The 18,516-nt window shown below is 33.3% G+C and overlaps 1 protein-coding gene across 1 annotated transcript in view; it reads right to left on the bottom strand.

Annotated features, from left to right (window-relative positions):
- SIPA1 (Signal-induced proliferation-associated protein 1) overlaps nt 1–18,516 on the bottom strand; it is a gene marked incomplete at its 5' end in the record, with an annotated part of 160,168 nt that overhangs the window by 109,703 nt on the left and 31,949 nt on the right. Inside the window, one exon of the mRNA XM_051212474.1 lies at nt 14,878–15,070. Coding sequence (XP_051072656.1) covers nt 14,878–15,070 — 193 coding nt within the window. The remainder of the gene's footprint in view (nt 1–14,877; nt 15,071–18,516) is intronic.

Here is an 18,516-nt window from a genome sequence, read left to right as displayed (position 1 = left end):
TGTTAAGTTTTTGGTTGAGATCATGAATTAATTGATTGGATTGGTTGATGTTAGACACTAACACCATTGGATGCCGGCAGAGTAGTCTAATGGTTAAGTGCTCAGGCGCGAAGCCAGTAGGTCCTGGGTTCGAATCCCGCGGGGCGCGGGATGTGGATGCGCAGTGCTGAGGAGTCCCATACTAGGACGAAACGGCTGTCCAGTGCTTCCAGGTTTCCAACAGTGGTCTAACATCAATTAATTCATGATCTCAACCAAAAAAAATCCTAGATGTTAGCCAGGATGTATAACTGTGTGTTTCTAGATACCTAACTACGTCAAGATTGACTATACTGGAAGCATACGCTGAATATCAAGTGAACCACTTATTTTTAAATATATATATATATATATATCAGCCGGTTCCTTGCTATGACAGATTAGCCAAAAATCTAAACAGAGAGTATGTACTACACCTTCCTTCCACAATTCACGATTTAGTTAATCAGAAATATAGAAATTACTGACACCTGTATTTATTTTGAAGTCAAAGAAGGCAGTAATTCATTACTTCAAGAGATTCTAAAGTGATAGTCGGGTCCTTTTCTATCTCCAGTATAGTCAATAGAACAATAAATGAATTTATATGAAAAATAAAATTCTTAAGGCTTTCTTAAGCTCAAAGGAATACAAGATTCAATAAGGTAGTTTATTGAGACAATGTGACTCCCATCCACTTTCAGACATTGTAAAGCTGTTCGAAAACGTAAATATTTTACAGGTGCGTTACCCAAATAATCCATACTGTTATATTGCCTGTTATGATGAGAGAATAGCGCATCATTGAGGCCAGTGTAATACAACTAAGGAACTGATAAGAGCTCATAAGGCTAATATTTTGAAAGGCCTTAGCAATGACTGGCATGCCATTTCAATTTCGATCTATTGGTTGTCAAAAAGGTCTCGGTAGCTATATTTAGTGACACGTACTTGTGATAACACAACTTATTCAATATAATACAGTGAAAAATATTGCCGTTATGCTTCTTACTTCAACAGAGACCTTACTTACTTACTTTACTTACTTACGCCTGCTACTCCCAATGGAGCATAGGCCGCTGACCAGCATTCTCCAACCCACTCTATCCTGAGCCTTCTTTTCTAGTTCCTTCCAATTCTTGTTCATTTTTCTCATGTCTATCTCCATTTCTCGGCGTAATGTGTTCTTTGGTCTTCCTCTTTTCCTTTGACCTTCAGGATTCCATGTGAGGGCTTGTCTTGTGACGCAGTTGGGTGCTGTCCTCAATGTGTGTCCTATCCGCTTCCAGCGCTTCTTCCTGATTTCTTCCTCCACTGGGATCTGATGTGTTCTCTCCCACAGTACGTTGTTGCTAATAGTGTCCGGCCAATGGATCTGAAGTATTTTGCGTAGACAATTGTTAATAAACACCTGTATCTTCTGGATGATGGCTTTTGTAGTTCTCCAGGTTTCTGCCCCATACAGTAGAACTGTCTTGACATTTGTATTGAAAATCCTGACCTTGATGTTGGTTGACAGTTGCTTTGAGTTCCAGATGTTCCTCAGTTGTAAATCTGCTGCTCTTGCTTTGCCGATCCGCGCCTTCACATCTGCATCAGATCCACCCTGTTCATCAATGATGCTGCCCAAATACGTAAAGGTTTTTACATCTTACAAATCTTCTTCGTCAATTGTGATTGGATTGGTGCATTCTGTGTTGTATCGGAGAATCCTGCTTTTCGCTTTGTGTATATTGAGACCTATTGCTGCTGCCACACTGTTTGTCTTCTCCTGCATCTGTTGTTGCGTTTGGGATAGAAGGGCCAGATCGTCTGCGAAGTCTAGATCATCCAACTGCATCTTAGATGTCCATTGTATCCAGCGCTTTCCTTCAGACGTTGACATCTTCATGATCCAGTCGATCACCAGGAGAAAGAGAAAGGGTGAGAGTAAGCAACCTTGCCTAACACCGGTCTTCACTTTGAACGACTTTGTCAACTGTCCTCCATGCACGATTTTGCAGTGTAATCCATCATATGAGTTCTGTATGATATTGACTATCTTCTGAGGCACGCCGTAGCGTCGAAGAAGTTTCCATAGTGTTGTTCTGTCCACGCTATCAAATGCCTTTTCGTAGTCAATGAAGTTGATGTAGAGTGATGAATTCCATTCAATTGATTGTTCCACAATGATCCGTAGAGTTGTGATTTGGTCTGTACACGATCTATCCTTACGGAATCCTGCCTGTTGGTCACGAAGTTGGGCGTCTACGCAGTCCTTCATCCTGTTTAACAATACCCTGTTGAAGACTTTTCCCGGTATTGAGAGAAGAGTGATGCCCCTGTAGTTATTACACTTGCTGAGATCGCCTTTCTTCGGTATTTTGATCAGTAGTCCTTCTTTCCAGTCTGTTGGTACTTGTTCCTCATCCCAAATCTTATTGAAGAGAATGTGGAGTATCCTTGCAGTTGCCGCTACGTCTGCAACAGAGACTTTAAAGCTTTTGTAATGTGGATGACCAGCGAAGATGATCTATGTCGAATGATTGAGAGCCTACTCGAGTTAAACAGGAACAGCTAACTTCGAAGTCATACTTCATGGTCAGCACCTAACGTGGATTACCCCTTCGTCGTATCAAGGTACTAGAGCTGCTTTGAGGACCATATAACACAAAAGATATTACAGAAATATATTAGTTAGAGTAGGTACAAGCGAAAGCCCGACCACCACCACATTGGCTAGTCCGAGTCGTGAGATTAACTGATGCGTGTTGGTTGACCTCGACTTTGACATGGACCAACGAATTGTTCGACATCCAGTCACCCGACTGCCGGATGATTTAGCTATGGCTCAGTGACATTTCACAAACTTTGGAGTTTTAAATATATTAATAAATCACTGAGTGAAAATCGGTATCATGTCGTAGTCTTTATGTTAGACGGATTCGATTGATCAGGCCGCAATGTTACAAAGTTGCCATACACTTTGCTTAATGTTTTATTCAATCCCTATTGCAGATTATTAGCAATATTTATCGACTTCCTTGAGTCAAAACGAATGAACATAAAGATTAGCAGTAAAATGTGACGGGAGAAAAAGTGATACGCCTTTAGATTTTAAGGATAAGACCTTAATAATTTTCTTGTAAAAGTCCAGTTCTTTGTGGGAAAATTAGAAATCCAGAATACGCCATGACTCATGTGATAAGGCAACCACTAAAAGATTTGAACAGCCAATATGCAACAAACTCACAACATTGGTAGGATCCTTTGCATACATGAAATGACCTATATGACAAAATATTCTCATTTAGAGAAATACCCTTCATTTTGAACACCATTAAGACATCCACTTAACAAAAGAGGTTGAAGTTGTGAACTAATCATGAGTCTACATTCTAAATTTAGTATTTTGATAAACTTTAATGTACTAGAGAGTCATTCGTAATAAAGTATATTCCGAATATTCACTTTATTTTTGATTAGTTTGGTGTTTTATGACATAAATGTTATATCACTATTCGGTAGTGTGTTTATTATCACCCAACTTAAGATGTACTAACTAAATGTTTCTACGTTGCAATATATGATGGATTATGTAGTGTGGATTTGAATATTACCACAACTAATCCTTATCAACAGGTGAAATACACAGCCAGATAGACACACTATTCTGTTTACCCATGAAATTAGTCACTATGATAAACAGAAAGACTATTACCGCTATATTTCAGTTTAAATCATAAGAAAAGAGATATTGTACTAATCGATAACTGAGTGGCATTGAATATCTTCTTCTCAAGTATTCGGTGATGATTTTGTCAGTAAATTCCATAGCATCCATCTTATATAATGTTATAACATTGTGGTAAACTGAATTTTAATATTAAGTAAGTCAGAGACGATCGTTAGTTACATTACCATTCAAATAGAATATTTAACTGATGAACCGAAATATAATTGAATATATTCATACATTCACAGGGAAATAAACACGTCACTAACAATTAAAGACTAAGAAATGAACTAAATTGAACAAAAAAGATTAAAAAAAGAAACACAGAAATAATAAGACAATATTCACAAACATAATGAAGTCAAGTCAAACTTATATTATCGAAAAATATGAAAATGATTACTGATTAAAATAAATAAACAAGTAGTATATGATTGACAAGTGTTTCCCATTCATTCAAACCAAATGGTTACATAATACTAACAACAGAATGAAAAATAAATCGATGAAACAAGAAAACAAACAAACAAGCAAAACATACACACACTTACACAACATAAATGCAAACATAAAGTGAATAGTAATATTTGATAAAATAATAATCATATAATATACAAAACAATACAATAGAAGAAATATAATAAACAATTAAAACAACACAAATAAATGCAGTAAAACAATATCGAATTGAACACATTGAATATATATATATATACCATTGAAAAATGAAAGATCATAAAACTTGAATGAAATTTAGTTTATTCATCATTACTGTTTATTAATTGATAAATGGTGATTGTAAGAAAGAAAAGTGAGTAGAATAGATAGGAAGCTCCAATAGAAGATATTTTGTTGTTAAAAGGGATTACATATTTCCAACTTATTATTATTATTATTATTATTATTATTATTATTATTATTATATAGTTAGCTAATGAATACCTAAAGAAAATAAATGAAACAAAATAATATGAATTAATCATTTAGAAATTAATGATTTTATATGAATATGAATAGAACTGATAGATGAACTAAACAAATGTACACATTCAAACTGAGATAGTTCATTTATTTCTGTGTTGGTTATCTTAATCATCTCATTGATGTATTCAAACGTTATCGCGTTATTCACTTAGCTACTGAGTCCAGATAGACACTAACATGAGAAGATTCAAATAATCAATGCAAAAATGAATTAAGCTTCACCCTATTGAACAAGATGATGGCTATCTGGACTCAGTAGCTAAGTGGACAATGTGATGATGGCATTTGAAGCGAATTGTACCGGGTTCAAGTCCCGGAATGAACATCAACTCTGGAATGCTGGTACATTCAGCCGACAAGTCACGAATAGGATGAAAAGCACGTTCTGGATTCCACTGCTAGCCACCATCATTTCCGCTTATCATGAAACAGTTCATGTTAGTAAAAAAAAGCGGAGAATGATATGATGAAGAACACAAAAGTGTAAATAATACTGAATAATTGAAAAAATAGTCAAATAGAAGTAGCTGTTGAATTGTTGCAAATTAAATTATTATAATAATATGCAATAACCAAAGTATTTAAGACTTCTATTATGAAAATAAGAATAACCGACATATAAATGAACGAATAGTGTTTTCAATCAGATCGTCATCAAATTTCAGTTTAGAATATACATGAATATTTATATGGATAGATGAAAATATTAAAGTAATCAAGGTAATTTATCAGTGAATAATCACAATCATATAGACTGTATAACTAGACATAATAGATCAAAAGTACAAATTGATACTAATAATACAGGTGTACTATTAGTAGCCAATAAGTATGACAAAATAGTAAAAGTTCTAGTCAGTCAGTATTTCAACATTGAAAGTAGTAGGTCTAACTTAAATAAATATATTCAAATGATCACAACCCATTACTAAAATTACGTGATGAGAAGTGAAGAATATAAACGAAATGTGATAAGCAAGTAAAAAAAAAATACGATAAAACTATCCAGTAAGCCACGTACGGGTAAGGGAAGGATACGGTTGTCGCAAATTTCTTTTGAATACATAAACTAAGGTTATAGGTTCGGTTTCTTGTAGCTTACACTATATGTAGGAGAAGGGACTGATCTCCATTAAGATATGAAACATTGGTCAGAACTTTTGTTATTCCATTATATTTATCACTACTACTAGTACACCCGTCTTATGATTATCAATTTGTACTTTTGATCTATTGTGTGTAGTTAATTATACTGTTAGACCAACAGATTTTTACTTGTAGTTGTTATTATAATAAATGGTTATATTAAGAATCAACATTGTATATTGATTAGTATAGCCTCTGCTATGTCATCCGGATAATCTTTTCAAATGATTTATCCTATAGATAGGATAATTAGTAATAACTATTGAATACAACTTATTATTTTAGTGATGGATTAGTTGAAAAATTATATAGAGTTGTATTTTTCGTTACACAACAATTCTTTGCAGTCAAAGCTCAACTGTACTCTTTAAATATATCTAGAGTTTACTGAAGTGAACGAATTGGTTTTGATGGTAATACGTACCCACTTGATTATATTATAGAAGAAGAAAGAATACGTCAATTTATCTTCCACATTCAATTAGCGCCATGTAATTTATTGACTCAGCGAACAAGCTGAAGTTAAACCTGAAACATACCTTTCGGTATACCGTAATAACTAAACAGAACAGATCACTTTACGATAAAAAAAATCCACGTAGTGTCCTGTTCATTCTTCAATGTTGAATTCAATTTAGTCGACTAAAAGAATACAATTTTATCTAAATACCACTATGAAGTGTGATATTGTAACAGAAAGTCAATTGGAATAAATTGACTGAAGTCCCGAAAACCTTCATTTATTACAAAAAACATTCATCACTAGATTTACAAAATGCTATTTCATGGTACTGGTGAAATTCTGACTGCTATATGTGCGACTCTTGAACAAATAAATGTAGTGAATGTTATTTAGATTCCAAATCACATTAATGGCAATAATGTTTTCAGTAAAGTTTCATTCTCTGAGTTGAAGTGTTTAGTCATGATGCTATCATTGTTCTTCCGCACAATATCATCAGAACAAACTTCAGATAGAAATCGGGTATTTGAAAGGTCGATGATTAAACCAACTGGTTTCAAGAATGAAACTTCATCCAAAAACAAAAATCTCCCGCTCGATAGTCTAAGTCTTTCTGTAATCAGAATTTCGAAGACAGTTGATAAACTCTAGTGTACTAGAGTATGTGTATTCCGAATATTCACATTATGTTTGATTGGTTTAGTGTTTTATACCATAAATGTTGTATCATTATTTTGTATGCACTTTAATTTATAGAATTTCAATTGAATATATCATAAATAATCATCTGAAGAGAATAGGTTTATGCGTGGATTCCAAAAATGTTTACAGTATATTATACACTAACTGATATTTATATGCCAACGTGAAAAAGATGCAACTAATCAATGTAAATTGCAAAACAATAACAATTATATTATATCAATTACACAACAAGTTATAATGAATTTTGTTTTAGATAATGTAATTTAATAAACCTGTTCAATCGTATTTATAGTTGTTTTGATATATGGTAGAAATGTGCTGGGTTAGTAACAAAGGTACCCAAAATTAGTTTTAAAAAGGCCTAAGAGTTGAGTAACAGTTAAAGGGAGAGGATATGAAGACCACTTATATAAGGAACAAAAATTTATAAAAAAGATGAACACATATCAAAAGTAATTTAAGAGATTGTTAGGACCACGGTTACAGAAGAGATTGAATGCATCACTTCTGAACAAAAGGATCAAACTTAAATTGATAGGCAGTAAAATCCTCCGTTATGAGTGAATACTCTGATAGACATGAACGATTGTTATTAACCGGATGTTCAACAACAGAACAACTGATAACTACGTTTTTTAAAATCATTATTACTATGTAGCTTTAGTAAAAGATATCATTGAACAGAATATTTTCTTCACTGGACTGTTTTTATTTTGCTCAATGACGTAATCGGTATCTTCTGTTGTTATAATAAATTAGAAGTAAAAGATAATTGATAGTATAACCATAAGCGTATAACAAATTGCATGATAAGGTAATCAATTATTTTGCCTTTCAAACTAGGTCAATACATGTGAGAGAAATAAGTGTACTGAAATTAAAATGTTATAGAATTTTAAGCAAAAATGGGAAGTGCGTAGATAGTTAATTTGAATGTACACAATAAATTACCGAATAAATGGTGGGTAAATTATTGAATTCCACAGCGGATGTGTGCTACTGAGGCAACCCATAGTAGGACGACGAAACGAACGTTTAGTGCTTCCAAGTTTTCAATGTTGGTCTAACTATGATCAGTTCGTGATTTAAGAAAATGGACTATTATGTGACACAGCGCTTAAGATTATGAGATATACTAATAGTTTAGCAATAATATTCTGAAATAGAGTGGCTGTAAGAACTAAGAGAAAAATGAATGCATACAATTACTCGCTAATTTACAATGTAGATATCATAAACAAAATGTACACAGAATAAGATTGAGCAAGGACTAGCAATGATAGAAAGTGTTAACTAGTATGGATTGATAGCTCTAAGTGATAAATGGTTTGTATTTGAATGGATATTTTAGTGACTACCCGAAGATTAACAGTTGCATTTCAAATAGTCGGTTAATATTGATGAGAAAAAGAACATATTGTTAATTAAGATGATGAACATGGGAGCATTAAAACTTGACAGAATTACTGCCGTTAATTCTCGGAAGAGTAGTTCTTGAGACCAACAAATCTACATTAACAATATCTATATAGTATGTAGGCAGAAAATGTAATGAACTCATGGATATTATTCTAAACCAAACAAAGTGCTGGAAGAATCTTGAATTCCATTGCGGAAGTGTTATACATTAAAAAGAACGATTAACGTATTTAGGTTTCTTAAGTTACAATACAATCTATAGAAACTTAAATAGACCGAGTGTCTGTCACACAACAACATTTTAAAGTTAGTAATCCGCACGCTAATAGAGATACTTACTTACTTACTTACTATTGTTACCCCTCGTAGTGGAGCATAGGAGATAGGATAACTTTATGTCCTGTACGGAAGTCAAAAAACTAAAAAAGTAACAACTCTTTTCACATAGTAGCATGCAATAACTTAAAGGCGCATAAGAAAGCTAGTAAACTAAAAGCGCTAACAACCAATCAAACCAAAACATTGATAGAACGGAAAGAATAGTTTACATTTAATTCCATAATGTTTACATCGTCACAAAGAATACATGTATTATACAACAGTTCAATTAATTGTAGGCTAAATGCTAATGAATCAAATCGATAAAAATGAATATAAGTATGATCAATTAAGCATAAAAAATTATGACCGATAAAAACACAAGAAATCAATTGAATTTGAATTACTACCATTCACTTCGAATCATTTTCATTGAAGTTTCTAAAATTGTCTTCTTTTTCCAACTTTAACTTGAAGTAATTAGAAATAAATTCATTGATCTTCTTGGTTTTATTTAATTGAAATAAAAAGTGATAAATAATGCCGACTACTTTCAACTACTTAAAATCTTGATATTGAGTTATTTAAAATAGAGGAGATATTGCAACTTTGTTAATAGAATTCAGTCAGTATTAATTTTATTTATTTGAACATATAAATATTGGTACAAAGAGATCTCAAATATATATGCGCCATACAATAACAATAAGAATGTGGTAGGATAGAGATTGTAAAGTGCATATAAGAAAAAGGAGAACAATAACGAATAGAAATTAGTGTATGAGAGTGAAATAATAATAATAATGACAGAAACATTACAGTTAGCAAAAATACAACCAGAAAGAATTCTTTCAGTTAAAGAAGTTACGGTCACATTTTATGAAGAAAGTAAAAGAACGTTACAGCATGATCGCCATTGGCTTCTAATCTGAGACATATCTGATAATGTCTCTAGCCACTGTGTTGTACCATCTCTAGGACCCCAACCACAGAGTCATGAAAGACCAATAGAAACCAGTTCTGTACAGCTTTCTTCCACATCATGACACCATGTCATACAATGACCATCTCTCCACTTTTTACAACCAGTCCCACTGTCGGCAAATAATACAGGACATGGAATTCTCTGCGACGACATTCGTAGAACATGTCCAAGCCACCAAAGTCGATGTTTCAAGATAGGGACACCAATTGGATTATCGTCCCTGCGCCCGAACACATGATGCCGAACCTCTGCATTACTAACTTGGTGTTACCACTGGATGTCAGCAATCCTTCGGGGACAACGATGATCAAACACAGAGAGTCGTCTAACATCCTCAACTTAGAGAGGTCAGGTTTCACTAGTATAGAGCAAGACTGCTCTCACCGACGCATTGTAGATACAACCTTTTACAGCCAGACTAACATCATGAAGTCGCCCAAAATAGCCACCCTGGCTTTTACTATATATGAGTTGATCTCTTCACTCACGCCACCACCAGCACTTATTCAGCTAACCAGATACACGAACTTCTCGACTATTTTTATACGCTCACTACCGATGGAGAGTGAAGGTTCAGGGTTCTTTCAGTTTTGTAAAAGTATTCGGCACTTCGAATTCGCAAAGCACATCCCATTCTGATGGACACGAATTGCCAACTGATTGTGTCAGTATTAAGGACAAAGAAAAATATGATATTGTTCATTAATTAATGAACAGACAATGTGGAATGTCCGAATAAGCACATTTGTCAATATCCCTGAACTAGAATACATTTTTAGTTGAAGATATTAGAAAATACAGCTGGTTAATGAGTAAATATTTTATTTTTCATAATAACGTTCTATTTATTAAATATAACATTAATAAGGTTCAATAAATTTCATACTACTTTGATTTCTTCCATGAGTTAAATTATTAATAACCCAATTAGAATATTATAAATGATTGTTTGTAAGCAATATAGGCAAGTCCTCATTTTCAGTGACTATATTTTCTAACAGTAAAACAACAAACCAAATTGTTACGTAGTCTAAGTTGTCTATAAATAAATAGTCATATATCATGCTTAATACAAATTTTTAACTTCGACTGAAATGTGTCCCATACTGTGCAATCGATCTGAATGCAAGAAAAACTTGGTATTATTCAGATATCCGCTTAAATTTCAAACACTAAGCCACAAATTCGCAGAAAACATAACTCCGACTATTACCATCTCAAGAATCATTAGTCTTTAAGCAAAAAAGTGTATTGTTTAAAGCTGAGTACAGACGATTATTTGTGCAAAATCATACACGCACATTTACATTCGATTTATTAATTTAATTAATTTTGGTGACATACAGCTAGCTATGTCATACAACAATATATTGTGCACAAAGTTGATAATGTTTAGTTAAAACAAACAAAACAACAGATTATCACATTAGAACGGGAAGAAAACAATATCAATAAATAAATGATAAAATATGGTGAAAATCGATAGATAAGAAAAATATATGATCTCGCGTCTTGTCAGATGTGGGCGGTCGTCACTTGTCTGTTGCTTATACCATGGAAGGAAAATATATGACCGTATAGAGATCACACACAAACAAAAGCGACAGCCATATTAAAGCAATGTCCCAACATTATCCAATGACAAACCGACAAATCAATTAAGTAAGAACCTGACATATGTGTACATCGGTTCAATTTACCACTCCTAATTAGTATAGAGAGATGAAATTTTCCGGACAGGTAGTAACAATGCTAGTGGTAGTGGAAAAGGTTAAGCATTCAAGATGCAATTGCATAAGAAAATGTGGATTCGTGAAATAGGAAGATTATAGAGTAATTTAAAAACTTGGGATCTAGGGGAAAACAAAGAAGAAATGCATCTGAGCAATTGCGAGCCACGTCACCTAAAATCTTTAACCAATGGTTAAGGTAATTACGTGAACTTCAACCAGGTGGTCTGCATCAACTTAAATGCGTCAGTCCAACAGCGTATTCATGGACTGATTCTATATCTTGGTTTGGCCTCCCCGAGCTTTTTTCCAACCTACTTAGATATCAGTCATCATAGTGCATCGAGGCAATCAAAGGATAGCCATACTTAGTACATACACTGACCATTTCAGTCAATAATGGCTCAATACCTCGTCAACCGATTTGCCATTCTTACCTAGTACTCCGCTTGTAACCTCAGAATTGTCATCTCAACGAACTCAAAATATGCGAGGAATGTTTCAAAGAAACCTATGATGAAATCGTGACCACCTACGAATATCCCTTATTATGGAGGTCTCGTCTCAAAGTCATTAAGTAGAAAGAAGCGAACTGATGTGCAGAAAACTGGTTTTTTTTAGTTGACAGATGGAGACGCAAGTTGGCAAAGCCAACTAAGTTTCCTGGATTAATGCTAGGGATCTCGTCAGATATCAGTTGATCAAGAATGGTGAATCTTACAAGGTAAATGAAGTGATAGACAAGCTCAACTAATTCACACCTAAACTGACGATAGGGAGTGAAGTAATTGAGTATGTTTATCTGCCTTAAACACATCATTTATGTATGAAAAAGGAGATGAATAAGTTTATAGACAATAAGACGATTAAACATAAACAACTTTTGCTAAACTACATAAATTCTAAGCTTTTTGTTCAATAAAAGACAACAACAACCAGGTGAACGTTTTGAAAAAAAAACAGAACTAAAGAAGTAGAAATAATATGACTGTTTTTGTGTGTCTACAAATAAACAACACCCAAAACGATACAAATGTACATTATATACATGTGGACAGATAGGCAAATAAGTTGGTAGTTAGTTAGTTATCTCCTACTTTGTGAACAGGAACATCAATAAAATGCATAAAAATAAGTAAACGAAATTTTAGTTAAACCTAGTGTGTGTGAGAGAGAAAGGAGGTTGGTAAGGCTTGTCGTTTATAAATACATTGCAAAAGAAAAAGAGAAAGTGTACCGCGTCATAAGTTAACAAAAAGAAACATTATTTATTGTTTCCAGTTAGTTTCATTCTAAGAGTGCTAGCATACACATAGAATCGATATGCATACAAATGTGTAAATCTAAAAGGAGAGAACTAAATGACACTGAAAGATGGTATTTCTTTTTGTTGGAATAACAGAAATAAGGAAATCCAAGAAGATAATTATTAATTATTGCGATGATTTAGGATATTTCACACACTCACATTGAGAAATGTAATGTTCCCTATGTATAAAACCAACCAGTTAATATTTCGAATAGTAAAAATCATTACAAAATTCTTCCATACAAACTCAAACAATTTACACTGTATCATAAAGCTTTAAAGAAAAACTATATAAGTCTTCTCGCTTAGTGGGAATTAGTTGAAAGAATCAATGAAGACTTTGTGAGCATGTGTAATTGAATTCTGTGTTATTGTTTCAATGATTCGAATATGTTACAGATCATAGGTAGTAAATTTATGCTGAGACAGTAAATGTTTCAGTGATTCTTCCATGTATTCAATGGTGGTCTAGCTTAGATCGACTCATGAATTCAACTGTTGAAATATATTTTAATTATTGATTACTTTATCATTACATTAGAGTACTGAGTGTCTTCTTTTAACAAAATTTAACTAATAATAATTTCAAGAACCCTGTTATATTGGAAGGAATGTAAATGTTAACGATTAAGTAACTTATTTCATCCTAGTGATTAAAAAAATCATAAATCTTTTCTCCAGTGTTTATTCCATTTCTTCTATTTCGGCTGGTTATTTTCATACTTCGTTAGGGGTAATTTACATTTTAAGCATCGACGTATACATCATACAATCTTAAAAGAGTGAATATATGATCAAATTCACTATAAAATATAACTAATTACTTACGAAACATTTTACGGTTTATAGTATATTTGAAGATTGGAAAGAAAAGTCAAGATAACTGGTTGCATATCTTTGGTTAGCACAGTAAGCTAAACTTTGAATCTGATGTCATGTGAGCAAAAAATTAACGGCTTGTATTTATAACTAGGTAAAATAATCCAAGTAGAAGTATACCTATGAAAGTATCATGACATTCCTAAATGCTAAGGTAAGGCGGTGGTTGAAGGCAGTGGACAGGAAACCCTGAACCGAGGTTTCGTAATATATGGAAATCATCACCAAGATATACCTTTGATCTCCAATCGAATTCAAAATCACAGATACACATTGTTGAAAAGTTTTGAATAACCCGAATCCCAGATCTAGGGTTTACTGTTGTCCATTTTCAACCACTAGTATCAAAGCAATTAGTGTCGTTATTCTACTATTTACACAACTTGATAACTAAAATTAAAATAAACAGTTCTAATGGAAACAAATAATACCATATACTTTACATATGGACTTAACAGAGAACAAGATCATTTGTAGGTAATATTCAGCACACATTGATTTTAATTAAGGTGCTATTGAAGATAAGGGAGTACAAGGAACCTGTTTTGCTTCAGAATGGAAATCCTCAGAATTTATTAGATAAAATGAAATATACTGATCTAAATATAAGTTAACGGTTCTTTCATTTAATATAGGTTAATTTGAAAAAGCATTTAAAAATCCAACGTTTTACCGAATATTATGGAGATCAAGTGTCATATCTGGAGCTTAGATTCTTGATATATCGCGTACAACTTGAGCACTCGAACGCTAGAATCCTCAAAAGTCGCGAGCGAGAAGACAGAAGACGAGTGAGAAGGAATGCTATTCCGAACAGTGTCGAATATGGTACATAACTATCAGGTATTTACAGTTTTTAGTAAAAGTGAAATCATCATTATAGTCACCCAGTCCGTATACAGTGGTTGTAGCATTTGTCCAATAGGGAAGCTATATGTCGAGATTCTGGAATGATCTTCCAGAAGATGATTGGATAGAATGCCTTCGGCTCTTTCTGAGCTTCTTAGAGATTCCTCGAGTTCACCCATGGGCCGTCCTCACACCGTGAATGTTTATTCAACAGGAATTGCTTATAAAACATAGAATAACCATTATCATTTACATACAAGGAAAAAGCTTTAATTAAACAGTTAAATTGTATGACGATGTATATATCCTGATATTTCATCAAAAAAATGATTTATTACGTAGAACGATAAGACTTACATGTGAGTTGATACCATGGACTGATTGTGTGCATTTTATCGGTGAACTGGCCAATGAAGACGTATGATTTAAACGTGGTCTACAATCAGTAATTGCCATTTGAAGCCACTCAAGCAATAAGTTAGCATGAGATTGTAAACCTTGACGTTGATAAACTATAGCTAAATTACGTACTGCACTATGAACCACAGATCTAAAATTATGAAATATATTAAACAATTGCCACTTTACTAACAAAACACATATTTGTTTTAAAAACTGACTAAATTATGCTTATAGGGGAACTAAAGTAGATATTTGATTTCCTTATGAACTGACATCACCCACAGAACCATCGGAAATTAGTGGATAGGCTAAGAAAATATCTTGTCATAGTGCGGGAGTTATTGACAATTTTTATCCACGACAACATTCAAGATTGAATCAAGGACCTTCTGGTTGAGAATGGAAAACGATACATTTTTGACCAGTAGCTCGGACGTATTTTTCCAATCTCCGACCGATTACCATTACATCGTTCAATCCTCACTTAGTGTCATAAGTGAAATTCATCTCAGTCTAAATGCAACTAGAATTTCATTAGTCCAATAACCCATGATTTTTAATGGCTCATCATTTAGTATCATGTTCATGCTGAACGCTAATTTTAGATCAAATAATCACCCCAAATTCTCATCTTAATTCTATGATAAATACTGGGGAAAATGATAGGCAAGTGTTTAAGTTATTGAAACATTATTTTGACTTTACGAACGGTAATAAATGATTACGTAATAATCTATTCAATAATCTGTAAGATTACAGGTACTTCAAAGCACATTATTAAGAATTTTTAACATAGAATAATGATAATAGAGTTTTTAGAAAGAACATCCAATAACATTTATTAGTTCTAATAAATAACCAAATCATTAATTCAGATATTGTAACAGTCAGTGATGTATCACGATTGTTCAGAGCACTTTGATTTCTCTTAAATTTATAAATCTAACTAATTGTCATGTTCTAATGATCTTACTTGTCACTCAGTATAATTACCAACATTGATCTAGAAAGGTCATCTTTCACATTGTCTGACCGAATTACAAATAGTTAGTAATTCCATAAAAGAATATTCATACTGACTATTCAAACAGAAGAAAAGTCAATATTCAAATACCTTGTTATATAATTAGTACAGTAAATTAATAATGATTGTATCAGAAGAGGTTTTGTGGGGATTGTAGTAATTTCAATACTTGAGATCACGAATCAATTGAAGTTAGACCACCAAGGAAAAGCTGGAAGCACTGGACGGCCAAACTTTCCTATTGTGGGACTCCTTAGCAGTGCGCATCCACAACCCCGCCTCGCGAGATTTGAACCCAGGACCTACCAGTCTTGCGCGCGAGTGTCTAACCACTAAACCACTGAACAGGCATTCAGCGGTGTTAATGTCTAACTTCAACTAATCCACGAAATTGAGCGACACATCCATCATTATCTTAAGTGAGTTACCATCTCTGCTGAGGAGTCCCACAATAGGATGGAATGGCCGTCTAGTGCTTCCAGGTTTTTTATGGTGGTCTAGCTTCAATTGACTCATGATCTCAACTATTGGAATAATGATTATAGTTATGATAATTTTGAAAACAGAAACTAAGTTATGGTTTTTCCATGTTCATAATTTTGAAAATAAGTTTCCATTATGAAACGATTCAAAATGAATATAAAAGCAATTTTTAATTACTACACAACTAGAACAAAACTTTCTAAACTCTCAAAGGTTTAAATTCATTCGACATATTGACAAGCCATAAAAAATTCAGAAGTATACAATAAAAATTAGTTTGAGGGCGTTATCCTTAGTAATTCTTCTTGAATGTGATTAAAATAGGATATTTCTATGAATAAAAATGTTAAAAATGTAATCACAATTGATTGATCACTAGGTGGTGATCAGTGTCATGCATGTCAAGTCCTTATTTAGTAAAGATCGAATGCTATCGACCATGTTGCAATGTGGCCACCAGTCTAGGTGACTCGATACTGCGTGTACTATATATTGAGATTAGATGGTGGTAGGAGGTAGTCGACAGGTACATCTTGCTGACGAGTGCCAAGTAGCACGAAACCCGGGTCCAGGGTTTCCTGTCGACTACCTCCAACCACCATCTAATGTTAAGAATGCATTTTACATAAAATAAATGAAAAGCCCAAACATAATCTTGTTCATGTTTGACTAGATGTGTCTATTAGAGATAAATAAATTTCAAACTACAGAAATAAAATACGCTAAAAGTACAAACAAAATCTAGTTATTTGAATAAGAAATGATAGCCCTAACTATTTTACCAAAACAAATCAATCCACCTTCTGTAGGTCATAAAAGATTATTTATTCCCCGAATGATTGGTTATTGAACATTAAACAAATACACAAGATATGTAATTTAACCTAATTTATACAACGTATAGGTCAAATATTCCAAGTATATACATAATCACATATTATTATAGCATAAAACAATACATACAATCCCATATTATTCGATGTTTATGAATGTCTGTATAATAAATCATCACTACGATAAAACCATTAAATAATGTGACTGGTATAAATATGCTGTATTATTACAAAAATCCCAAAGATGTATATATCTCCTTGTAAACCATTTCGAGTAAAATAATTTTTAGAAACTCTAAAGTGAATTATTATATTCAAAAAACAATACTGAGGCTATAACCCTAACTATTTAATGAAACGAAACATTTTTTCAAATCATAGAAACTAATTGTCATGTATTGAATCTTGGTAGTTGCAAGGGCCGTTCATCATCGATATGTAAATAAATTTGTGTTTAAAAATTGCACTCAACGTAAATTTAACACCGTTGACATTACTACATTTTATCATTTTAAAAATTACACGTTACGACTCTACCATTAATTAAGAGTTAACAACCTATAATGTAAGATTGTGAAGAGTATAGAGAGCCAGTTAGTCATCACTAACGTATGACCTGCAACCCGCGTTCATTATATCATATATCAAGTTAGCACAGTGAGAGGAAATCAACAAAACGAGAAATTATATTGTAAGTAATAGAAATCCAAACAATATTTTAAAAAAACACATCGTAAGCAGCGATGGATGGTGGCTAGCAGTGAAACCCAGGATAGGCGTCTCGTCCCATTTAGCACTCGTCACTTAGATGTACTCGCATCCCAGGGTTGATGTTTACTCCGAGGCTCGAACCCAGTACCGTTCGCTTCAAACACCATCGAGTTATCCACTTGGCTACTGAGTAGAGATAGCCACTGGCTTATGCATTGGTTGTTTTAATCTTCCTATTGATGTTTAGGACTACAATTGATCAGTTTCTTGTGACGTTTGTACATCTTGTGCAGATTCTATCGAAATCGTTTTAAGTCACAAGAACTATAAGCTAAGATGGATGGTGGCTAAAAGTGGAGTCTTGGACACACATTCCATTCTATCCAAACAATCTATGCAAATTATCATTTATTTAGTGCTTTGTTATCTTGACAAATTCTCACAGACAATCACATATTTACCCATCATGAACCCGCTACACATTGACTCATATTGAATTACCGAAAAGTTGATGAAAAGTCTTTCAAAACATCTGTGATTGCA

The sequence above is a fragment of the Schistosoma haematobium genome, chromosome ZW, assembly GCF_000699445.3.
Source record: "Schistosoma haematobium chromosome ZW, whole genome shotgun sequence".
Taxonomy (NCBI): Eukaryota; Metazoa; Platyhelminthes; class Trematoda; order Strigeidida; family Schistosomatidae; genus Schistosoma; species Schistosoma haematobium.
This window is presented reverse-complemented; position numbering and strand designations above follow the sequence as displayed.